The sequence below is a fragment of the Pungitius pungitius genome, chromosome 4 (genome assembly GCF_949316345.1).
Source record: "Pungitius pungitius chromosome 4, fPunPun2.1, whole genome shotgun sequence".
In the NCBI taxonomy this organism is placed as follows: domain Eukaryota; kingdom Metazoa; phylum Chordata; class Actinopteri; order Perciformes; family Gasterosteidae; genus Pungitius; species Pungitius pungitius.
The window spans coordinates 25,186,175-25,210,216 of NC_084903.1; the positions used below are offsets into that span (position 1 = coordinate 25,186,175).

A 24,042-nucleotide genomic window follows, 5' to 3' on the forward strand; every position below is an offset into this window, starting at 1 on the left:
GCCTCGCCACTACAGATTGCACTGAATAATCTTCCTACAAAAATAATTATTTGTTTTTCCACCGATCCTGCCGTCTCAATGTCTGCATCAGGGTCCCGAATAAACCGGCCCTAACAACAACTCTGAATCTATGACTGATGATCAAACACATTGGAAGGTTTCATGTTGACTTTAATCAGTGAGCTGTAAAGTTCATGTACATCTTTTGATAATGTTCTGTAATGTGAAATAAGGAAACAAAGTTTGTATATGAGTGAGAAGTAATAATGAAAATGGACAAAAGCAACAACATATGCAAGAGAAAAAAGCATTTTTATTGATCCAGTAAACGTTTCATGAATAGCAAGTTCTAGTACTAAAAGAGCTTTTGACATGTAATAATAACCTTTGACATGACAATGATCTGATAGGGTGGCACATATTGAAAAATCATGCTGTCGTAGACAAAAATAGAAGGTTTGTGAAGCCACATGGGATCTATGATTGGACTACTGAATGAGGCATTCTAAAAAGGAATAGACTCAAAGAATGAAGGTCGTACAAAATTTGGAATTCTGCCTGATGACTTAACTTTCAAACGTTGACAAAGGTTGGTATCTGACCCTTGACCCTCTGGCCTTGTACAAAACCACTGCGCTGATCATGCCAACGGCTGCAAGGAGACATCCGGCGATGAAGACCAGGTTCAGATTCAGCTGGAGCGCTGGATGAAAGAGAAGCACAGTTCTTGATTAGATCTGGTCCAAAGTGGGGCAGGAACAAATAAAAAACGATGTCTGTTTACCCACCTGGGCTTTCATTGACCTGTGCTGATCTTCCCAGGCGCAAGGGACCCTGGGAAACAAAGTGCCTTTGACCTTGAGCGATGAGCTCTCTCTTCCTGTAGTGGTGAGCATCAGGCCAACTGCTCTGCTTTGTGGAGTTGATGCATCCCTGAAAGCACCTGGTGTTGGGGCTTCCTGCTTCACACATCAGGACCGTGCAGCTGATGTACACCTGAATGCATCGGGACACGCCGTCATGTCATCAGCAGACGGGAAAAAAATTCTCAGATCCACTCTGCCTCTACGTGAAAGTCTTATCTTTTGTTAGGGATGCGCTTTCTCTCTCACTAGACCTCAAATGTGCAATGTGAAGCAACAGCTTGCGACAACCAATCAAATTCATTGTTCCCACTTCTATCAATTTATATTTTTCTCAGGTGACAAGTGTACATGAGTCATCACCAAGGAAAACCAGTGAAAGGACATCTTGACCCAGTTGAAGCATTTAGAGACAGTGCACCACTACCTGATCGTGAGATCCGATGAACTTGATGGCCTCCATGCTGAACTGGAATTGTCTCTGGTGGGAGTTGGAGTGGATTTCAACAGTCTGATCCACTTTACACCTGGTCAGCAGGACACGAGAAAAAGACCAGACACAGAACCTTTGTTAGTCGGTGCCTTACAGCAGATGCTGCCGTATGAACAGCAGTGTGTCCTTTTTTAGGCATTTACATGATGAGGAAAAGTAGATGATGCAAAAGATGAACTGTGTATTTGATGATTTAATTTATTAGTCATTTGTTGTTTGTTTTGAGGGCTATTAAATGATGTGAAGAACAGAAATACCTGCATGGATTATCTACTTGCCCTACTGAACCACAAACCTATGGCGCATCAGGGGCCCTTTCTTCACTACGGTGAAATTATATGGAAGAGCCTCCAAAGCAAGAGCAGACAATCATCTCCATAGTAAAGCACAACATAGAGACAATCCAATTCCATCTATGAAGCCTTTCTCCGCTCACATGGCAGAAAACAACATGAGTACTCGTGCCCACCCGTTCTCGATGATGGAGTAGGTTTGCTGGTAGTTCTGGTTGTCATATGGCGTAGCTCTGCAGGACTCTACGAACAGCACTGTGTCATTGATGGATGAGGTGGCCTCGATCTGCATAAATATCCTTTTCCCCAGAACATACACCAGCGGGTATGTGCTGGGATCGATGGCGGTGAGATATTGGTCGTTAGGATAGAACTCAAACTGGTAGGTGAACCTGCCAAAGCCCTTGTCCCACACTTCGAGTATGGGTCTGTGTGCCGTGAAGACCTGCGTCACATTCCCACGTTTGGGGTACTGGCAGTAAAAGTCCACCTCCAACAGGTGCCTCCTGGTGATCACGTCGGCTGCGTTGTCAAACGTGGTGATTGCGTTCTCGAACCTGAGGTTAGTGTCATCTTCCTGCAGAGTGAAAAAGGTAAGTGTGTTCAGTCCTCAAGGATAAAAGACAACAGCAATAACTGAGGAGCGCAGCCTCCGTCACCTCGATGTCGGTGCCACAATCGTTGAGGGGGATGACGGCGAAGATGTGGGTGGTGTTGGACTTCAGCCTGCAGGCGGTGTTGGTGGCGTCGTTGAGCCTCAGATGGTCCGCATGGTGTCCAGGGAGAGAAGCTTTCTCAAGCTCTATTGTCATCGTGGTCTCAGTGCAGATCACATTGGTTTTAACTAGAGAAAGAGATTAAAATACATCATACCTGTGGTTTTCCTCTTGTTTACTCATTCAGCCATTTTCCAACAAACAAAAGGGAGAAGAAGACTTTTTATCTAAAATACTTGTTTTATAAGGAAGTAAAGGAACCCAATGCCACAACAAATACAATTAGTTTGAATACCTACAAGTTGTGTTCCAATCAAAAATAAAGTGAACTTTCTGTTTAGATCAGCTGGCCTGGTTTCAGTGTAAATTAACAGTGAACCGTTGTGTTTTTGTGTAAGTTTGGTTTTAGCATAAAGTAATGTTGTTTGGTCACTTCACTCACTCATAGCTCTTTAGTTAAGTATATACAGCATTACCGCTGCAGCTAAACCACAAGATGTTGACATTAAAGTAGACTCACCTAGGTTCGTCTTGACCTCCACCACAACACACCTCATCTCGGTCTGATAGACGCCCGCCCTGAGGAGCATCAGTGAAGACTTAAGCAGCTATGTCTTGTTAAAGTTACTACTGGTGTTTTTGTCTGGTCATATTAAATCTCTACTTTGTTGCTCGAGAGAGCCACTAAACACAGAAGTATCACTTACTGTGAGGACGGGGTGGTGTAAAAATGAGGTGTGGTACCATGGGACCTGCAAAAATGTGTTCAAAAGTCAAATCATGGCTCCAAACACACACACACACACACACACATGGAAGTTCTCTCCCAAGGAACCCAAAGCTCACCCGGCCACCGATTCAACAGCAAAGCAGATGGAGAAGAAATCCCCCAGGTCGTCTTGGATTGGCGTCCACCTAATGACGAAGTCCCCATCTGTGTTCCTTTGCGTGGTGATGTTCAGTGGGCCACTTATGATTATATCTTGTATTCTGTGTGAAAACAAAACAGAGGAACCAGAGATGCAGTGACTCTTTCTTGGTGATCGTTTCGAGGCAACAACGATCACGTTGGTTCTCGTTTACCTTGAATACGCCGCTACTGCTTTCACTCGGATCTCCACTTCTCTGTTGACCTCTGCCTGGAGGGAGGCTCCATTTTCAGGTGTTGGGTCCACAAACCTCGGCAGGTAGAGTCCCTCGTCACATGAGGGAACAGGTGGGTCCACTGGAGTTGAAGATAGTAGATTAATTTAAATGACCAAGAGCAATACGTTTAAAATCGACACTTTGCTGCTGTCTGTAGATCAAAAGGTGAAAAGACTCAATATGAACTCACCAAGGAAGGAGAATTGCAAAGGTAGTTTACTGAGTGGAGGACTGGTGGCATGCAGGTGCGTCCTGGTGGTAAGGTACGGTGGAATGGTTGTTAGGGGAGGGGTAGTTTTAGTATAATGCCACCCAAATAAGTTTGGTTTTGTTGTTGTAGTTGTTGAGGGAGGGGTTGATGCCAGTGCAATTGCTGTTATGAGAGCCGATCTCCTACGCCTCACAAGCAGTGGTGTCCTAGAGGATCGGGATCCATCGGAGTAGGTCAGATTGATGGAGCCTACTGGGAAGTCCTCCACCACCAACTCAAATCCATAAACTCTTGAGTCAGCGCTGGACGAGTGGTAATGTAATGTGCAGGTTCCCTGACAATGTGAACATTTTGAAGTTACGTGAGGCAAAGCATCACAGAATATTGTACAATCTATAAGGAAATAGACTTTTCAACTAACCTCATTTAAGTGAAAGCCTGAAGGTTGGTCACACAGGGAACACTCTCCAGTTTTAATATTTCCATATCTGCATTGAACTTTGTCTCCATCAGGATCGAAGGCCATCAGCTTGTATGTCCGGGGACAGTTCTGAGGAACTCTTGAGTAGACACATTGACACGAGATAGTTAGTGAAAAAGCTCAGAATCACGTAAATCATCAATCAGTGACATGCGTGTAGAGGTGCAGTACAGTTCACAACATGTTACATACAACATCACAAATCCTATATTTTTAATTCTACTATAATTCATGATCAAATACAATCAATTTGATTGATCCATTTTGGCTCTTTCCAACAGAAAAATATTTTACAAATTCCAGAGATCCATGCAAGCAGTCCAAGTAATACAAGTAAACCCTTCCATTCTTGCAAGGTTCATGAAACCAAAGATTACACTAGTTTCCAAATGCTTCGGATGGGGACTTTGTTGGCACACAAACTGAAGGATACAGCTTGCAGACCATGTTTGCCTTTCAACTCCTGAATGTTGTTATTTGTGCACTTCCACAGTGTCTTTTAGTTTGAGTACAACCACAGTGGTGAAGCAGGACATTTTAAAGAGGTTCTTTCACAGACAGATGAAACCTGAGCCAAGCTGCTTCATGCTACCTGCAAAGGTCTTACCTTAGGAAAGGGAGAATAGCAACGGCTGGTGATCTGTTTGGTTCCTTAGTGTCAGATCTGATCCCCAAATCCACCGTGGTCACTAGATTCCACTGATCATTATTCCCAGTACGCTTAGGGATCCAACAGCAGCTGGCAGCCCTGATAAGTGCATCAATCAGAAAACACACTGAAATACTGTGTAAAACACTGGTCATTTCTTATTTCAAGCACAAGGAATACAATAAAAACTTAGGGTTTAATGGAAAAGAAAAACTCACATGAGTTGAAAAGGTTTGTTACTCTGGAGGATTGTTCTGCTGACAGTTTCAGTTTCACACCATTGGCGATTGAGCAGTGGTGCATTGGTGCTGCTTTCAATCTCACCCCTCACGCTTCTTTGGACATTACCACAATTGCCTTGGAAACATTCCCAGTAGAGAGAGTGATAGCACCCATCAAAGGTTTCCCTGTAGCGAAGGTCCACCTGAAGAAGGTCATCCAGTTAAAGATGGTTCTCTACTGAAGCATTTCGGTGCATTATGTAAACACACCAGTTCCTTTACTCTAAATTGATGATCATAATTTGATCATAAGAAGCTTCAAATACTGTAAAAGTAATCTTAGTTTTGAAAAATGCACAGGATTTCATTAGAAAATAATGAAAACAATAATATTGCGTGTGATATGTTCTTAGAAGAGTAAGGAAAACGCTTCTGGAAACTAGACAACAATAACATCTTCACCGTTAGTTTAATAAAATTATTGTTTTCATCAAACCGTTATGCTTTATGCTCTTTTTTGGTTAAGTAATTGTTTTTTACTCGGAGGCTCATTATCAGCCTGTGATGTTCCCCAGCATTTTTTTTAACAAATAGTTAGGGCGGTCAAAAATAGCGCGTTAACGCCGTTAATCAGCTGTTTGTTGTTAAGTACGTCAATTTTTTTGACGCATTTCACGCATGCGCAGCGTGACAAATGTTTCAGGTCAAGAAAGTGACTCTTCTTCTAGGGAATGCACTTCATCCTATACAACACATTACTGTCACCTGCAGGCATATGTCAGGTCGTCAGGTTCAGCAAGTCGTTTGCGCCCCCCGGTTCTAGCGCAGCAGAACAGAGAAGAAAAAAATCTCCGCCCAGCAGAGCTTTGCAGCGCTGAGGAAAGACCATCGGAGAGACCGGTAATACTGTTCTGAAACATGCGGAGAAAGAAAAGCCAATGCAAACTAAATCCTCCCAGGTATGGGAATATTTCACACTCAAATGGGGGGTGCTAGCGGATTTCTTTGCAGCGCCAGTCGTTCTAATCGCCGCGCTCGACTTCAAGGTGTAACCTTTTATTATTGTTCGTCTGAAACGGCGCGCCCAGTGACGGGTGGTGCAGCAATATTGTTGTTCGGGTGGAAATCGGGAGAAAGGTCGGTCCGGGAGATTTTCGGGAGGGGCTTTGAAACATCGGGAGGGTTGACATGTCTGGTCATGTCTGGTCATCGCAGCCCTGGACCATCAGGAGCACAAACTCACAGCAGAGTGGGATAAACTGCAGAGGCTCGAGACCCTTCTAGAGCCATGCAGGGAAATCAGTCTGTAACTTATCAAATAACATTGCTTTGATTATTTGATAATAATCTGTGCATTATTTTTTGGATTATTTAAAAAAAAAATCAAATATCAATAACATGTATTTATGTAAAAAATAATAATGATGATAATAAGGATAATTATGTATCTGTGTCCTGTTATTTATCTTTAGTATGCATTTAAGAAAGAAAAAATGGTTAGAATTCAGGTGTGATTAATCATGATTAATCCACTGAAAATTCTGATTAATTTGATTAAAATATTTAATCATTTGACAGCCCTACAAATAATTGATCTTATGTTTCACAATGTGAAATTATTTAGGGTGTGAGTGTGCAGTAATTATAAGAAACAACAATGGTTTCAAAGTGAAAATCCATAATGTAAACTCTCAGAAAAGATGAAACAAGGAATCAGACATTCATCCAACAAATTGGAGTGTTTTCACGTGAGAAACCCATATTATTTTTCTTGCATCAGGTATTAAAGACTCTTAATTGAAATAAGATGTGGATGTAGAAAATGCAATAATTACAAAAAAAGAATCCCAGCTCCCTTCAGGAGCTTTAAAACATAAGAATAGCAACCAACATTTCACTGGTACATATCATTAAAACCGAGCAGTAAGTAATAATCATATATTTTATGTAAATATTTTTGATGTAATATAATAGTATCCAATCACAGGAATCAAAGGGCAGGTCACATGGGGTTTAGGGTCTGTAACGCATCACATACAAGTCACATGTCTTACCTTAAATGATCCATCTGGGTTTTTTCCTTTGTAGTTGTAGGTCGTGGTTCCCCCAAAGAAGTGAGATGCAGACGCCTGCGAGACCAGGAGCAGCTGAAGCAGGAGCACTGAGGTGGAAGCCATGATGCCCGTAACTCACCTGTGTGGAGGTTCTCTGCCACTCACATCCACCTGCAGCATCTTTATATACACAAAGCTCTGGGCCGAGCCAATGACGGAGACCCTTTCAATGTTGATGGAATGTATGAGATGTGCGGGAATAGGCTGTCGAACTTGTTTCACATGTTATGCTGTAAAGCCCCTGAAATTGAGCCAAGCTCCACAAACATGAAACATGACGAATGGCAGAATGCTGCTCACCGTGCCGGGAATCCAAACACATTGTTCTTCTCACCTGTGTGCTATTCATCAGTCTCAGATGCTGTATAAATGGTCTATAGAGCATCCTACAAGTCACTGTGCAGTACATCCCTGCACAAAGAACCTGCCATCTACCTGTGCTGTGTGGCTTTAAACGTATAAAAAGTCCTATTAGATAGAGGGAGCTTTAGACATAGGAAAGTCAACAACAACAACCTCTCTGTTTCGGTTGAGTGGATGACAATAAAACGACTTGAACTTAAGAACCTTCATTGTTGGACTTGTTTAATGCATGAATGGCAGTGGTTTACACTCCAGTGGTAATTCTTAGAATTCTATAAAGAGGTTTTGTGTAGGTTTAAATAGGTGTTAAATATGATGGTGATCAAGTTAAATGCACAAGGAAGTAGACACACAAGGTGGGTTACCGGTGATCGGGTGTCTGTTTGGTGTATTGAAAGCTGGAAGAAAGAGAACTGTGTGGATGAAAGTAGGGTGAGGCCACTTCTGGTCCAGTTCACCTGAACAGATTCTCTGGATCCGTCTGAGAGGTGAAGGAAGCGGTGGATAAACTCGGACTCTGTGGCCCCCTTTGCCCGTGTAAAGGACAAACAGAGGTTCTTGAGGACAAGTGGGTGATGGTGGCGCATGGAGTAGTGTGATGCGCAGGGAGCTGCAAGGTTGGTGGTTCGAATCTCCGCTGCTCCATGTGCCACGTTTCAGTGTCCCTGAGCAAGACACCTAACCCTTAATTGCTCCCCAGGCAAAGATCTAATGCTTATAGACTTATAATGCAAAATTCCTTTGTATATAAGTGTTAACTAAATGACATGTAAAAGTTGTTATGTAGTACAGAAGTTACATGAAAAATTAATCACCAGAACAAACAGTGGGGTCTTCTTACAGATTAATTTACAAATTGCAGCCCTTCACAAAGAGTATTTGTGTCTCTTGGGAAATACTTACTTCACTTTGTGTTCCTTCTGGTAAAGAAAACAATGACCTTCCTCCATTGTGATGGGCAGTGAAACCAGGGGCCAAACTGGTTCTCTCTCTTTGTCCTCTTGAACAGTCAGGCAGCACTTTTAGTTCAGATCGAGGAAGGCAGTCTGGGAAATTTTTGCAGACTTTGTTTTCTTGTATTGATAAAGATATATATTGGTCAACAATAGCAGAATCAAAAGAGAGTAAAGTTCTGTCAGGATGGGGGAAGTTTCCTTAATTAAGTCTAATGTACACTCACCGGCCACTTTATTAGGTACACCTGTCCAACTGCTCGTTAACACTTAATTTCTAAGCAGCCAATCGCATGGCGGCAACTCAGTGCATTTAGGCATGTAGACATTGTCAAGACAATCTCCTGCAGTTCAAACCGAGCATCAGTATGGGGAAGAAAGGTGATTTGAGTGACTTTGAACGTGGCATGATTGTTGGTGCCAGAAGGGCTGGTCTGAGTATTTCAGAAACTGCTAATCTACTGGGATTTTCACGCACAACCATCTCTAGGGTTTACAGAGAATGGTCCGAAAAAGAAAAAACATCCAGTGAGCGGCAGTTCTGTGGGCGGAAATGCCTTGTTGATGCCAGAGGTCAGAGGAGAATGGCCAGACTGGTTCGAGCTGATAGAAGGGCAACAGTGACTCAAATAACCACCCGTTACAACCAAGGTGGGCATAAGAGCATCTCTGAACGCACAGTACGTCGAACTTTGAGGCAGATGGGCTACAGCAGCAGAAGACCACACCGGGTGCCACTCCTTTCAGCTAAGAACAGGAAACTGAGGCTACAATTTGCACAAGCTCATCGAAATTGGACAATAGAAGATTGGAAAAACGTTGCCTGGTCTGATGAGTCTCGATTTCTGCTGCGACATTCGGATGGTAGGGTCAGAATTTGGCGTCTACAACATGAAAGCATGGATCCATCCTGCCTTGTATCAACGGTTCAGGCTGGTGGTGGTGGTGTCATGGTGTGGGGAATATTTTCTTGGCACTCTTTGGGCCCCTTGGTACCAATTGAGCATCGTTGCAACGCCACAGCCTACCTGAGTATTGTTGCTGACCATGTCCATCCCTTTATGACCACAATGTACCCAACTTCTGATGGCTACTTTCAGCAGGATAATGCGCCATGTCATAAAGCTGGAATCATCTCAGACTGGTTTCTTGAACATGACAATGAGTTCGCTGTACTCAAATGGCCTCCACAATCACCAGATCTCAATCCAATAGAGCATCTTTGGGATGTGGTGGAACGGGAGATTCGCATCATGGATGTGCAGCCGACAAATCTGCGGCAACTGTGTGATGCCATCATGTCAATATGGACCAAACTCCCTGAGGAATGCTTCCAGCACCTTGTTGAATCTATACCACGAAGAATTGAGGCAGTTCTGAAGGCAAAAGGGGGTCCAACCCGTTACTAGCATGGGGTACCTAATAAAGTGGCCGGTGAGTGTATATGACCAATTCATTCTAAGAGAATGATGACCTATGAATGTCAAAATTTGTTTAGAGTATTTATGTTCATGAGCTCGATGAATCACAGAGCGGGATAAATAAAACGTTTGATCCACATTTTTCACCAATTTTTCAGGAGTAGGCGCCAACAGCCATTGATTGGAATCTTGAATTTGAATTTGGAATAATAGTTACACATGTCGCTGCAGGATGTGTAGTCTAGAAGTGTTAGTTTGGTGGTTGTCCGTTGTTCTGCCAGGATGGAGAACAAACGTGTGCGAAGATAGACCTAGGCCTCCTTTCAGGTGCTGGTAATCTCAGAGGGGAAGGACGGGGAGGCGTTCTCTACGGTGTGTACAGTACCTGGATCCGAAGATCGACAGCATGGATTTACCATGTGTCGCTCAATCTGGGAATGTGGAGGGAAACGTTTTCTATACATATTTCTATGTAATTGTGTAAGTAGGGATATCGCTATAGATATCAAAAGTAGAAGTCCAATCAAAGGAGATAATGATTTATAGGCTAAGAGAATAAAGAATAAATTAGATGAGGCACAGGGAGAGGCTGCAGGTAATGGTTGCACACTGGACATGCATTGACAAATTCCCAGGTGTCCTTGCTCAACGAGACCCACCACAAGCGCTGCCGCAGGGCGTTCTAGGTTCGACCATCTGGCCCGTCAGGATCTAAGTCTCTTGGCAGGTTTTTGTGGCCGGTCCACACATGAAATGGGGGCTTGGTCCCCCCCAAGCAATGTCTCAATTTGTCTCGGTGGGGGAAAGCCAACCAGGACTTTTGGTCAGTGGCTGAGTGCTGGGACAGGACACCTCCAACCAATGTCCAATGTCGGAGGCATCCACCTCCACTACAAACACGGATTTCAGGGTCTGAAGGCCCCTTCATGCTGTAGAAGTCCACAGGAAAGGGACTTCAGCGACAACAGGATCCTGTAGGTCCACGCTCTACAACATCAGGAGAACACAACCCCTTCTCAGTCAGAAGGAGGCGCAGGTACTGATTCAGGCTCTTGTCATCTCCTGGACTATTGTAACTGTCTCCTGGCAGGTCTCCCTGCTCCATTCCACCTCTGCAGCTCATCCAGAATGCAGCAGCTCCACTGGTCTTCAACCTTCCTAAGTTCTCCTACACTACTCCACTACTCCTCTCTTCACTGGTTACCAGTGGCTGTCTCATCCAGTTTAAGGCATTGGTTCACACTGTGAATGAATGGGGTCCAGTCTCCATCCAGGACCTGGTGAAACCCTCCATCCCAACATCAAGCTGCTTGTTCCTCACTGAGAGCAGAACACTGGACTAGATCTCCACTCTTTGCTGTCCTGCTGCTAGATGGTGGAATGAGCTCTGTGATGACATCAGGACCACAGAGAGCCTTCACATCTTCACACTAAAGACACACCTCTTCAGACTAAACCTCCACTAAAACACTAACAAACTGTAATAATTCCTGATGAACCTATGGTAGAAATTGGTAAACCACAAGAAAAATTCAAGTTGATTTTGGGACTGGCCAGGTAGCACCAACCTTAGCAGAAATATCCTAGGAATGAGATTGTCCGAAGGTGAAACTTGCACTTCTTCGCCTTCATGAAGAGGGAGTTCTTCATTAGGCACTGAAGCACAAACTAGACATGGTGCACATGTCTTAGTTTCTGGAGAAGACCAAGTGAGACCAGAGGCCACGCAGTCATCGATATACAGCGGGTGAAATAAGTATTGAACACGTCACCATCATGGGTACTGTGTGACACCTTGGCAATGAGACCTTTTTGTAGGCCATCAGTTCGGACTGAACCAGCTGATAATTATTTGCACTGACATGGGTCAGGATTGCTTTTTAATTACTGATAGTTTTCAGCTGTTATCTTGACTCTTCATAACCTTTTTGCAACTCCCTTTCTTCATGTGTTCAATACTTTTTCACTGTGTCACTTTACATTATTACACATTTTATTTACTTTATTTCTGAACGTCTTTGTTTTGGTTTCTTTGTATGTATGTATGTATGTATGTATGTGTGGCAAGTGGATCTCTTTGGGTGTGGAGCGCCTTTTTGACCCGCTCAACACCGATGACACCGGCAACGCCACCCGGGGAATTTCACCCCGAGAATGGGATCGTACTACAATTAATTCAAATACAGAAAGCACACAGGTTCAATTTATGCGTGAAGCCAGAGACGTAGTTCCGTTATAACAATCATTTTATTTAATACAATTATTAAAACATCAAATTTAAAATTCCCGACCTACTAAATATGGAAAGTAGGTACTGAGGCCTTACCGGTGGAGGGACAGGGCCAACGGGGTGTGGGGGCACGTGAACACACACACTGCGGCGAGCAAAACTCAAATCAAACCAAACGAGAGAAAAACACAGCACACGAGAGGGAGACACCACCACTTGGGACACCGACACCACCACCTTCGGCACTAAGCAACTATGGAAGGAGAGCATACAGTTATTGGGAGGAAAAGTAAATCAATAAATCAAAAAATGAATGAAAACTGCTTCAAGGCAAATCTAGGCAGCAAAGGTGTTGTCACAGGCAGACGCTCCCCGTCCCCGGAATATTGAGGTGCGAAGATCGGGACCTCAGGCACCCCTCTGTTTTGAGCCATAATGGTTTGTGCCATCTGGGATCAGCCCACCGACTCACCTGGGGCTCGTCACTAATCAGGGCCAGCCCTGTACTTAAGCCTGTGACTCCCCAAAGCTCCTTGCGAAGTCTTGTGCATGTTCCATCACATTCTGAGCGTTTTCCCGATCTCCTGTTCTTGCTTGTTATTGACCTCTCGTTTGTCCCAGACCTCGTTCCTGCCTGTCTGATCCTCAACGGTACTTCTGCCTAGCTCCACGCAATCCCGGCTTTCGACCACCCGCCTCTACCCCGGATACGACCACGCCTGACCCCCTGACGGTGCCTCTGTTTATCCCCGCTCTCCTGGCTTTCGACCCTCTGCCCGCCTACTGGACTCGTCTACGCCTAACCCTTGTCTGTACTTCCCCAATAAAGCTGCGCTCTGCGCTTGGGTTTCACTTCTGCCTCTTGTGGTGCGTTACAGGTGTCTTAATGGCTGCCTAGAGCCTACCCACCCAAAATGACAAAAATAGACAATATAAATCAACAAAATTAGTCTTTTCATCAGAACTTAAACAAAAGAAATATAAACCAAAATCACTTAAATCATAGTTTAACAAATAAACCCATAAACATAAATCCCAAACTCCATACACATAGTAGCAAGACACAGGCAACCCAAAAGGCAAACTATCATTCGGGTCGTAATCAGACAGCAATCAAATAAAACGGAGACAAAACAGCAGCGTGGCAGGGAAGGGAGGGGTTGGTGCAGACACCAGCGCACGGCGAAGCAATTTTACAACCCAGTCAGGGAGTGTCGCACCCGTACACCTGCCGCCCTCATACAGCTACACACAGCCAGCGGCACCGCTCAACCCGATTCCGTTAAAGGAAAGCCTGGGTTGGTGACAGGGAGACACTGTTCCACAACCGTGAACGCGCCGCGAACGCGAGAGGACCCAGAGCGGAAATGTACCTCCAGCAACAAAGAGTAACGGGTCAAGATGTCCAACCCCCCGCCTATATAGCATGCAGTAACTTCCTGATTGGTCCAAAGAGAATGAAGTGATTGAAACCACCTGCGACCAGTCAACCTGCTACATATGTATGTATGTATGTACTTGGGTTGTTACCAACATCTGGTGAAAACTTAATTTCAATATCTCCTTTGAAAATATATTTACTGAGAAAAATGGTTCAATACTTATTTCAGTACTCACTCCTTTACTGACGTGGCTGACCGTTTAATGGGCAATTGTAAGAAAAATAGAAAATCCCTCGCCGCCATAGAGATCCTGAGGTCCGGCCGTCATCCCGGTTGTCGGGTTCCCCGCCCTCCCTCCCTTGTCTGTTTTTCTGGGTTCCACCCTCCTTTAGGACCGTCTGGAATTCGGTCCTTAAGGGGGGGGTTCTGTCACGGTTTGGTCTCTCTTCCTGTTTTAGTTTGAAGTTTCATGTTCCATGTGGTCCTGGGTTAACTTCACTTCCTGCCTTGTCTTGTGATTGCTTGATTGTTTCCACCTGTGTCCAATCACTTGCACCTCCCTTGTGTATTTAAGCACTGTGTGCCGGTGGTCCTTTGTCGCATCATTGTCTCATGTCAGTCGCTGTTGGTGCACGTCGTTTTGATTATTGTGATAAATAAAGAGCACGTCTGGAACTCTGCGTGTCGGTCCTGCCTTCCGCCTGCGCCAGCATCCCATTCTGACACATTCGTCCTATTGTCCCGCTCCGAAAACTTGCGGACATACGCCTTCCTGGATCCCGGTAGCTAATAGTACCTAATGCAGAATCTGCATATAACAGGAAAAAGTACAAGTATCTCAAAGATAGAGGCAAACAGGGGATTGAACTTAGAAAAATGGAGCAGTAGTCGTGTTGTGTTTCAAGCCATTTCAGAGGACAAAAAAGGCCAAAGACCTAAAGGAATTGGATTTGGACCAAGAGGAGCTACCAGTGGAAAGAGCTCTGGGTCTGCAGTGGTGTGAAGACTAACTCTTGACCAAGTCATGGCAATCTACAACCCCCTTGAGGTCCGGCCGGAGGGGGGGGGATGTAGAATTTTACATTAATAATTATGTTATTGTCAGGTGAACTCTTTCTGAAAACTTTAAAAGTTAATAAGTGACAACCTTAAAATAATTCCTTATTTGTATTTTAATTATAACTCAAGTACCTGGAAAAAACTAATTAAAAAGTTATTTAAATGTATCTCACTGTAATTTTATATCACTTGACCGAAATACAGAAAGAAATCATTCCTGTCATAATAATTTGTTGATGTGGAGATGACTTTAAAACATGGTGAACCTCGTGAGGACAGGCCTGTACTACTTAAAACACACCTCTACCTTAACCAGGTTGCCCTTTGTTAGCACTTTGTTGTTTGCTTTCTTAAAGAAATTGTACCTTCTTTATTCTTGTGGTTCTGTATGGAATGCCGTTTTAGTCAAAATTAAATAAATGACCAAATACACGGTACAATTTCTCAAAGTTTGGTCCGGTTACTTGCTCAATACCGTAAATGTCAGCATAAACGTGCACTGAAATTCAAGTGTCGGCTGAGTTGACCACGGATATCCGAGTGTCGCCTGAGTTGACCGCAGTCTAGAGCTGCCGAAGTGGGAACCGCAAGCCCTAGTATTTCCAAAAAACCCTCAATATGTGTCAAAATAGTATCTGCAGATAACCCATGTTGATCGATTTGATCCGCTAATGCTAGCATGCTAGGGGGGGGGGGGGGGGGGGTGCTTCCGCGTTCGCTAGCGGTGTCGACGGCACACGGCTCTGTCGTCTGTTCTGAATGTGATAGATAGCCACGCCCCCTGATTTGCATATAAGAACGTGAAATGAAATGCAGTGTCATTATGCATTACCGAGTACCGTGTCATTATGCATTACCGAGTACCGTGTCATTATGCATTACCGTGTATTTATTCATTTATTTATTATGAAATGCAGTGTCATTATGCATTACCGTGTATTTATTCATTTATTTATCATGAAATGCAGTGTCATTATGCATTACCGTGTATTTGGTCATTTATTTAATTTTGACTAAAACGGCATTCCATAGTTCTGGTCTGTTCCTTCTTGGTTAAATGCACTTATTGTAAGTTGATTATAATAAACACCTGTGCTACATGCTACAAAACTTAAATGTCAAACCACAAAATAATGCAAGTTATCTGTTTCACATGAGCTTATGAACTGGGTATTTCTAAAGCCCTTCTGTACCTGAGTTATAATGGTCACAAAGTGATTATAGTCTGGAGCTAATTGACCTCTTATGGCGCGTTGCCACCGAGTGGTACGGGTCGGGTCGGGTCGCTACGGGTCGAGTCTGTTAACCATGATTTGGCGAGCGTTTCCACCGCCAACAGTACCCTTACTTGATAGGTGTGGTATTGGACGGAAAGTAGATTGACGTCATTCGATCGCGCGAAAACTGAAAGCTAACCGCAAACAACAATGGAGACATACAGCCGATCCTGTTCTTGCGTTTTGATCTGTGGCTGTTAAAGTAAATGCTACGCGGCGACATTGTTGCGACGGTGTTCCTTCATGTGTTGTCTTTCCCCTTGCGACACGCGCAAATGACGACCAATCAACGTTCTGCAGTGAGTCTAGCTCCACTCTTTAGTACCAAACAACTGTGCCAGGTACCCCAACGGAAGGGTACCCAAAAAGTGGTACGGCACTGTGCGGATCTTTGGTACCTTTCTCAGTGGAGGGACGAATAAAAGGGTACCGACCCGACCCGTACCGTACCGCTCGGTGGAAACGCACCATTGAAGACCCATCAATTTATCTTCATTTCACTTTTTCTCAGTAAGCACAAAACAATGCAGGTCTCTGCCTTATTTATTCCTTGTGATTGTCTTTTCAGCTCTTCTCTCTTTTTAAAATAAGTTAAGGGAAACAACTGACTTTCTGGCTGCTGATCAGACGCAACATTTGAAGGTTTCATGTTGACTTTGTGAGCTGAAGAGTTCATGTCCATCAAAATAAGTGTAAGTGAGAACAAATGACGAAGTGGACAAAAGCAACAAATATGCAGGAAGAAATGCTTTTATGTATCTATCAATAAATCGTGTTGTCATACACAATAATAGAAGAATCTGTGAAGCAACACATTGGATTGGATTACTGAATGGGTCAAACTGGAAGAGACTCAAATGGTCGACTATTAACCTCAACCTCAATGGTACACCCAATGGCAAAAAATACCACATCCACCTCAATGTTACACAAAATGACAAAAAAAGAGATAAACCACCTTAAAGAGACACAAAAGTAACCTAAAGTTATCTGCACAGGCAGAGATCCAGTATTTGTAGCTTGTATAGAGGTGATACCATATTAAGCTGAAGTGGAAGAAACACCAGCACTCCAAATCTGGTGGCAAAGCTTTACATCGTCAAATAAAGGTTGTATAAAATTTGAAATTCTGCCTGATGACTTAACTTTCAAACGTTGACAAAGGTTGGTATCTGACCGTTGACCCTCTGGCCTTGTACAAGACCACTGCACTGATCATGCCAACGGCTGCAAGGAGACATCCAGCGATGAAGACCAGGTTCAGATTCAGCTGGAGCGCTGGATGAAAGAGAAGCACAGTTCTTGATTAGATCTGGTCCAAAGTGGGGCAGGAACAAATAAAAAACGATGTCTGTTTACCCACCTGGGCTTTCGTTGACCTGTGCTGATCTTCCCAGGCGCAAGGGACCCTGGGAAACAAAGTGCCTTTGACCTTGAGCAATGAGCTCTCTCTTCCTGTGGTGGTGAGCATCAGGCCAACTGCTCTGCTTTGTGGAGTTGATGCATCCCTGAGAGCACCTGGTGTTGGGGCTTCCTGCTTCACACATCAGGACCGTGCAGCTGATGTACACCTAAATGCATCGGGACACGCCGTAATGTCATCAGCAGGTGATCAGCAAATTCATTGTTCCCACTTCTATCTATTTATATTTTCTACAAAGGTTAGGGTTAGATATTATTTTTCTCAGGTGACAAGTGTGCATGAGTCATCACCAAGGAAAACCTGTCAAAGGACATCTTGACCTAGTTGAAGCATTTAGAGACAGTGCACCGCTACCTGATCGTGAGATCCGATGAACTTGAAGGCCTCCATGCTGAACTGGAATTGTCTCTGGTGGGAGTTGGAGTGGATTTCAACAGTCTGATCCACTTTACACCTGGTCAGCAGGACACGAGAAAAAGACCAGACACAGAACCTTTGTTAGTCGGTGCCTTACAGCAGATGCTGCCGTATGAACAGCAGTGTGTCCTTTTTTAGGCATTTACATGATGAGGAAAAGTAGATGATGCAAAAGATGAACTGTGTATTTGATGATTTAATTTATTAATCATTTGTTGTTGTTTGTTTTGAGAGCTATTAAATGATGTGAAGAACAGAAATACCTGCATGGATAATCTACTCTCTTGCCTTTCTGAACCACAAACCTACGCATCAGGGGCCCTTTCTTCACTACGGTGAAATTATATGGAAGAGCCTCCAAAGCAAGAGCAGACAAACATCATCTCCACAGTAAAGCACAACATAGAGACAATCCAATTCCATCTATTAAGCCTTTCTCCGCTCACATGACAGAAAACAACATGAGTACTCGTGCCCACCCGTTCTCGATGATGGAGTAGGTTTGCTGGTAGTTCTGGTTGTCATATGGCGTAGCTCTGCAGGACTCCACGAACAGCACTGTGTCATTGATGGATGAGGTAGCCTCGATCTGCATAAAGATCCTTTTCCCCAGAACATACACCAGCGGGTATGTACTGGGATCGATGGCGGTGAGGTATTGGTCGTTAGGATAGAACTCAAACTGGTAGGTGAACCTGCCAAAGCCCTTGTCCCACACTTCGAGTATTGGTCTGTGTGCCGTGAAGACCTGCGTCACATTCCCACGTTTGGGGTACTGGCAGTAAAAGTCCACCTCCAGCAGGTGCTTCCTGGAGATCACGTCGGCTATGTTGTCAAACGTGGTGATTGCGTTCTTGAACCTGAGGTTAGTGTCATCTTCCTGCAGAGTGAAGAAGGTAAGTGTGTTCAGTCCTAAAGGATAAAAGACAACAGCAATAACTGAGGAGCGCAGCCTCCGTCACCTCAATGTAGGTGCCACAATCGTTGAGGGGGATGACGGCGAAGATGTGGGTGGTGTTGGACTTCAGCCTGCAGGCGGTGTTGGTGGCGTCGTTGAGCCTCAGATGGTCCGCATGGTGTCCAGGGAGAGAAGCTTTCTCAAGCTCTATTGTCATTGTGGTCTCAGTGCAGATCACATTGGTTTCAACTAGAGAAAGAGATTAAAATACATCATACTTGTTTACTCATTCAGCCATTTTCCAACAAACAAAAGGGAGAAGAAGACTTTTTATCTAAAATACTTGTTTTGTAAGAAAGTAAAGGAACCCAAGGCCACAACAAATACAATTGGTTTAAATACCTACAAGTTGTGTTCCAATCAAAAATAAAGTGAACTTTCTGTTTAGTTCAGCTGGCCTGGTTTCAGTGTAAATTAACAGTGAACCGTGGTGTTTTTGTGTAAGTTTGGTTTTAGCATAAAGTAATGTTGTTTGGTCACTTCACCCACTCATAGCTCTTTAGTTAAGTTAAGTATATACAGCATTACAGCTGCAGCTCAACCACAAGATGTTGACAATAAAGTAGACTCACCTTGGTTCGTCTTGACCTCCACCACAACACACCTCATCTCGGTCTGATAGACGCCCGCCCTGAGGAGCATCGGTGAAGACTTAAGCAGCTATGTCTTGTTAAAGTTACTACTGGTGATTTTGTCTGGTCATATTAAATCTCTACTTTGTTGCTCGAGAGAGCCACTAAACAACGAAGTATCACTTACTGTGAGGACGGGGGATTGTAAAAATGAGGTGTGGTACCATGGGACCTGTAAAAATGTGTTCAAAAGTAAAATCATGGCTCCAAACGCACACACACACACATGGAAGTTCTCTCCCGAGGAACCCAAAGCTCACCCGGCCACCGATTCAACAGCAAAGCAGATGGAGAAGAAATCCCCCAGGTCGTCTTGGATTGGCGTCCACCTAATGACGAAGTCCCCATCTGTGTTCCTTTGCGTTGTGATGTTCAGTGGGCCACTTATGATTATATCTTGTATTCTGTGTGAAAACAAAACAGAGGAACCAGAGATGCAGTGACTCTTTCTTGGTGATCGTCTCGAGGCAACAACAATCACGTTGGTTCTCGTTTACCTTGAATACGCCGCTACTGCTTTCACTCGGATCTCCACTTCTCTGTTGACCTCTGCCTGGAGGGAGGCTCCATTTTCAGGTGTGGGGTCAACAAACCTCGGCAGGTAGAGTCCCTCGTCACATGAGGGAACAGGTGGGTCCACTGGAGTTAAAGATAGTAGATTCATTTAAATGATCAGGAGCAATACGTTTAAAACACTTTGCTGGTGTCTGTAGATCAAAAGGGGAAAAGACTCAATATGAACTCACCAAGGAAGGAGAATTGCAAAGGTAGTTTACTGAGTGGAGGACTGGTGGCATGCAGGTGCGTCCTGGTGGTAAGGTACGGTGGAATGGTTGTCAGGGGTGCGGTGGTTGTATGATGATGCCACCCTGGGGACGTAGTTGTTGGTTGGGTGGTTGTTGGTGCCGCTGTGGTTGTGTGTTTTGCGGTAGTTCTTGGTGCCGCGGTGGTTCTTGGTGCCGCGGTGGTTGTTGGCACTGCTGTGGTTGTTGGTGCCACGGTAGTTCTTGGTGCCGCGGTGGTTCTTGGTGCCGCGGTGGTTGTTGGTGCTGCTGTGGTTGTTGGTGCCGCGGTGGTTCTTGGTGCCGCGGTGGTTGTTGGTGCTGCTGTGGTTGTTGGTGCCGCGGTGGTTGTTGGTGCTGCTGTGGTTGTTGGTGCCGCGGTGGTTGTTGGTGTCGCGGTGGTTGTCGGTGCTGCTGTGGTTGTGTGTGTCGCGGTGGTTGTGTGTGTTGCGGTGGTTGTTGGTGCCGCGATGGTTGTTTGTGCATTATGATTTACCGATCTCTTATGCCTCACAAGCAGTGGGGTCCTGGAGGATCGGGATCCATCGGAGTAGGTCAGATTGATGGAGCCTACTGGGAAGTCCTCCACCACCAACTCAAATCCATAAACTCTGGAGTCAGCGCTGGACGAGTGGTAATGTAATGTGCAGGTTCCCTGACAATGTGAACATTTTGAAGTTAAGTGAGGCAAAGCATCACAGAATATTGTACAATCTATAAGGAAATAGACTTTTCAACTAACCTCATTTAAGTGAAAGCCTGAAGGTTGGTCACACAGGGAACACTCTCCAGTTTTAATATTTCCATATCTGCATTGAACTTTGTCTCCATCAGGATCGAAGGCCATCAGCTTGTATGTCCGGGGACAGTTCTGAGGAACTCTTAAGTAGACACATTGACACGAGATAGTTAGTGAAAATGCTCAGAATCACGTAAAGAGATCCATGCAAGCAGTCCAAGTAATACAAGTAAACCCTTCCATTCTTGCAAGGTTCATGAAACCAAAGATTACACTAGTTTCCAAATGGTTCTGATGAGGACTTTGTGGGCACACAAACTGAAGGATACAGCTTGCAGACCATGTTTGCCTTTCAACTCCTGAATGTTGTTATTTGTGCACTTCCACAGTGACTTTTAGTTTGAGTACAACCACTGTGGTGAAGCAGGACATTTTAAACAGATTCTTTCACAAACAGATGAAACCTGAGCCAAGCTGCTTCATGCTACCTGCAAAGGTCTTACCTTAGGAAAGGGAGAATAGCAACGGCTGGTGATCTGTTTGGTTCCTTAGTGTCAGATCTGATCCCCAAATCCACCGTGGTCACTAGATTCCACTGATCATTATTCCCAGTACGCTTAGGGATCCAACAGCAGCTGGCAGCCCTGATAAGTGCATCAATCAGAAAACACACTGAAATACTGTGTAAAACACTGGTCATTTCTTATTTCAAGCACAAGGAATACAATTAAAACTTAGGGTTTAATGGAAAAGAAAAACTCACCTGAGTTGAAAAAGTTTGTTACTCTGGAGGATTGTTCTGCTGACAGTTTCAGTTTCACACCATTGGCGATTGAACAGTGGTGCATTGGTGCTGCTTTCAATCTCACCCCTCACGCTTCTTTGGACATTACCACAATTGCCTTGGAAACATCCCCAGTAGAGAGAGTGATAGCACCCATCAAAGGTTTCCCTGTAGCGAAGGTCCACCTGAAGAAGGTCATCCAGTTAAAGATGGTTCTCTACTGAAGCATTTTGGTGCATTATGTAAACACACCAGTTCCTTTACTCTAAATTGATGATCATAATTTGATCATAAGAAGCTTCAAATACTGTATTTTAATAGTTGTAGCTGTAGTTTAATAAAATCATTGTTTTCATCAAACCGTTCTGCTTTATGCTCTTTTTTGGTTAAGTAATTGTTTTTTACTTGGAGGCTAAATATCAGCCCGTGATGTTCCCCAGCATTTTTTTTTAACAAATAATCGATCTTATGTTTGACAATGTGAAATCATTTAGGGTGTGAGTGTGCAGTAATTATAAGAAACAACAATGGTTTCAAAGTGAAAATCCATAATGTAAACTCTCAGAAAAGATGAAACAAGGAATCAGACATTCATCCAACAAATTGGAGTGTTTTCACGTGAGAAACCCATATTATTTTTCTTGCATCAGGTATTAAAGACTCTTAATTGAAATAAGATGTGGATGTAGAAAATGCAATAATTACAAAAAAAGAATCCCAGCTCCCTTCAGGAGCTTTAAAACATAAGAATAGCAACCAACATTTCACTGGTACATATCATTAAAACCGAGCAGTAAGTAATAATCATATATTTTATGTAAATATTTTTGATGTAATAGCAAAAACCTTTAATACTCAGAGTATCCAATCACAGGAATCAAAGGGCAGGTCACATGGGGTTTAGGGTCTGTAACGCATCACATACAAGTCACATGTCTTACCTTAAATGATCCATCTGGGTTTTTTCCTTTGTAGTTGTAGGTCGTGGTTCCCCCAAAGAAGTGAGATGCAGACGCCTGCGAGACCAGGAGCAGCTGAAGCAGGAGCACTGAGGTGGAAGCCATGATGCCCGTAACTCACCTGTGTGGAGGTTCTCTGCCACTCACATCCACCTGCAGCATCTTTATATACACAAAGGTCTGGGCCGAGCCAATGACGGAGACCCTTTCAATGTTGATGGAATGTATGAGATGTGCGGGAATAGGCTGTCGAACTTGTTTCACATGTTATGCTGTAAAGCCCCTGAAACTGAGCCAAGCTCCACAAACATGAAACATGACGAATGGCAGAATGCTGCTCACCGTGCCGGGAATCCAAACACATTGTTCTTCTCACCTGTGTGCTATTCATCAGTCTCAGATGCTGTATAAATGGTCTATAGAGCATCCTACAAGTCACTGTGCAGTACATCCCTGCACAAAGAACCTGCCATCTACCTGTGCTGTGTGGCTTTAAACGTATAAAAAGTCCTATTAGATAGAGGGAGGGGGGAAAGTAGTTTTTATTTCTTGGTGGTACTATGATACAGGTTTAATGTATCAGTTTATTTACTGTATTATTTATTTTTTAGCTGAATAGTTAGAAAAGAACAGTGGAACAGAACAGAAAAGGTAAAACACTAATAATAAAGAGGCTTGATGTAGCTGTCCTCGTCTGCTTGGCGTGAGCCATGCATTCGGTTGAATGAGCAGCACAGATCATGAGGGGGGCCCCTTGAGGGGGGTCCTGATAACACTGTCATTGCACTGTACTGCATTGACCATCAAAGGGGCCTCACACAGTTTGTCGTTGCATTTTATTCTTAACCAGTCGTTGTCTCCAGCGTAGCGGCTTCCTTTCATCTCTGGTTAGAGGGAACAACAACAACAACGACCCCTCTGTTATGGTCGAGTGCATGAATATGAAGAGGTTATCAGTGATCGGGTGTCTTTTTGGTGCATAGTTCAGATCGAGGAGATTGTGTCATATTTGCATACTTTGTTCATTGTTATGTGTCTATAGACATTCTTATTGGCCAACGTTAGCAGATTGTGAAAGATTAAAGTTCTTTGGATTCCTGTTAAACTGCAAATAGGTGACAGGAAGCCTCACCTTTGTTCTTTACACAAACACAGTTAAAAATATAGTTCCAACCCTTTTTCACTTGTTATTTATTTAGCAAAAACATGCGTGATGGTGTGGGAAGTTCCCTCTTAAATGAATGAGTGACATGGGTTTTTGCATGGACTGGATGACTTACAGAGAGGAATGACTGAAACATTTCATCTCCTTTTGTCACATAAGAAGTTTAGTCGCTCTGTGGATCAGGCTGATGGCTGACTCGTAGGTTGCCCGTAGGTGTTTGGATGTGAATGTGAACGGTTGTTTGTCTCAGTGTTGCCATCGGATTGGCTGGTGACTGATCCAAGGTGGGATTCACTCCAGCCCCCCCACGA

At 44.0% G+C, this 24,042-nt stretch overlaps 2 protein-coding genes and 2 long non-coding RNA genes across 4 annotated transcripts; all 4 read right to left on the reverse strand.

Annotated features, from left to right (window-relative positions):
* Positions 1-388: 388 nt before the first annotated feature.
* Positions 389-3,798, reverse strand: LOC119193963 (ZP domain-containing protein-like). The gene is made up of 9 exons (XM_037447926.2): positions 3,702-3,798; positions 3,449-3,590; positions 3,212-3,355; positions 2,886-2,944; positions 2,309-2,493; positions 1,826-2,226; positions 1,291-1,390; positions 789-996; positions 389-703 (listed from the first exon to the last, which is right to left on the reverse strand). Exons 4-9 carry the CDS (start codon positions 2,920-2,922, stop codon positions 567-569), a joined length of 1,068 nt encoding a protein of 355 aa, XP_037303823.2. The 5' UTR covers positions 2,923-2,944; positions 3,212-3,355; positions 3,449-3,590; positions 3,702-3,798; the 3' UTR covers positions 389-566.
* Positions 3,799-3,955: 157 nt separating this feature from the next.
* On the reverse strand, positions 3,956-7,254 carry LOC119194033 (uncharacterized). The gene is made up of 5 exons (XR_005114121.2): positions 7,128-7,254; positions 5,071-5,276; positions 4,811-4,951; positions 4,144-4,282; positions 3,956-4,056 (listed from the first exon to the last, which is right to left on the reverse strand). It is a non-coding gene; the product is annotated as an uncharacterized LOC119194033 (long non-coding RNA).
* Positions 7,255-16,614: 9,360 nt separating this feature from the next.
* Positions 16,615-20,183, reverse strand: LOC119193970 (ZP domain-containing protein-like). Its single transcript, XM_037447938.2, has 9 exons — positions 20,049-20,183; positions 19,800-19,941; positions 19,563-19,706; positions 19,243-19,301; positions 18,675-18,859; positions 18,192-18,592; positions 17,650-17,749; positions 17,236-17,443; positions 16,615-17,150 (listed from the first exon to the last, which is right to left on the reverse strand). Exons 4-9 carry the CDS (start codon positions 19,277-19,279, stop codon positions 17,014-17,016), a joined length of 1,068 nt encoding a protein of 355 aa, XP_037303835.2. The 5' UTR covers positions 19,280-19,301; positions 19,563-19,706; positions 19,800-19,941; positions 20,049-20,183; the 3' UTR covers positions 16,615-17,013.
* A 341-nt stretch (positions 20,184-20,524) lies between these two features.
* LOC119194030 (uncharacterized) lies at positions 20,525-21,465 on the reverse strand. Its single transcript, XR_005114120.2, has 3 exons — positions 21,327-21,465; positions 20,827-20,965; positions 20,525-20,739 (listed from the first exon to the last, which is right to left on the reverse strand). It is a non-coding gene; the product is annotated as an uncharacterized LOC119194030 (long non-coding RNA).
* Positions 21,466-24,042: the final 2,577 nt, after the last annotated feature.

Excerpts from the sequence above, each read along its gene's own strand:
- LOC119193963 (XM_037447926.2), bottom strand. The coding sequence starts at position 2,922 with ATGAGGTGTGTTGTGGTGGAGGTCAAGACGAACCTAG. Across the intron at positions 2,494-2,885 it reads GGAGGTCAAGACGAACCTAG|TTAAAACCAATGTGATCTGC; the intron begins GTGAGTCTACTT and ends CTCTTTCTCTAG. Across the intron at positions 997-1,290 it reads TCATCGGATCTCACGATCAG|GTGTACATCAGCTGCACGGT; the intron begins GTAGTGGTGCAC and ends CGATGCATTCAG.
- LOC119193970 (XM_037447938.2), bottom strand. The coding sequence starts at position 19,279 with ATGAGGTGTGTTGTGGTGGAGGTCAAGACGAACCAAG. Across the intron at positions 18,593-18,674 it reads ATTGTGGCACCTACATTGAG|GAAGATGACACTAACCTCAG; the intron begins GTGACGGAGGCT and ends TTCACTCTGCAG. Across the intron at positions 17,151-17,235 it reads ACAGGTCAACGAAAGCCCAG|CGCTCCAGCTGAATCTGAAC; the intron begins GTGGGTAAACAG and ends TCTTTCATCCAG.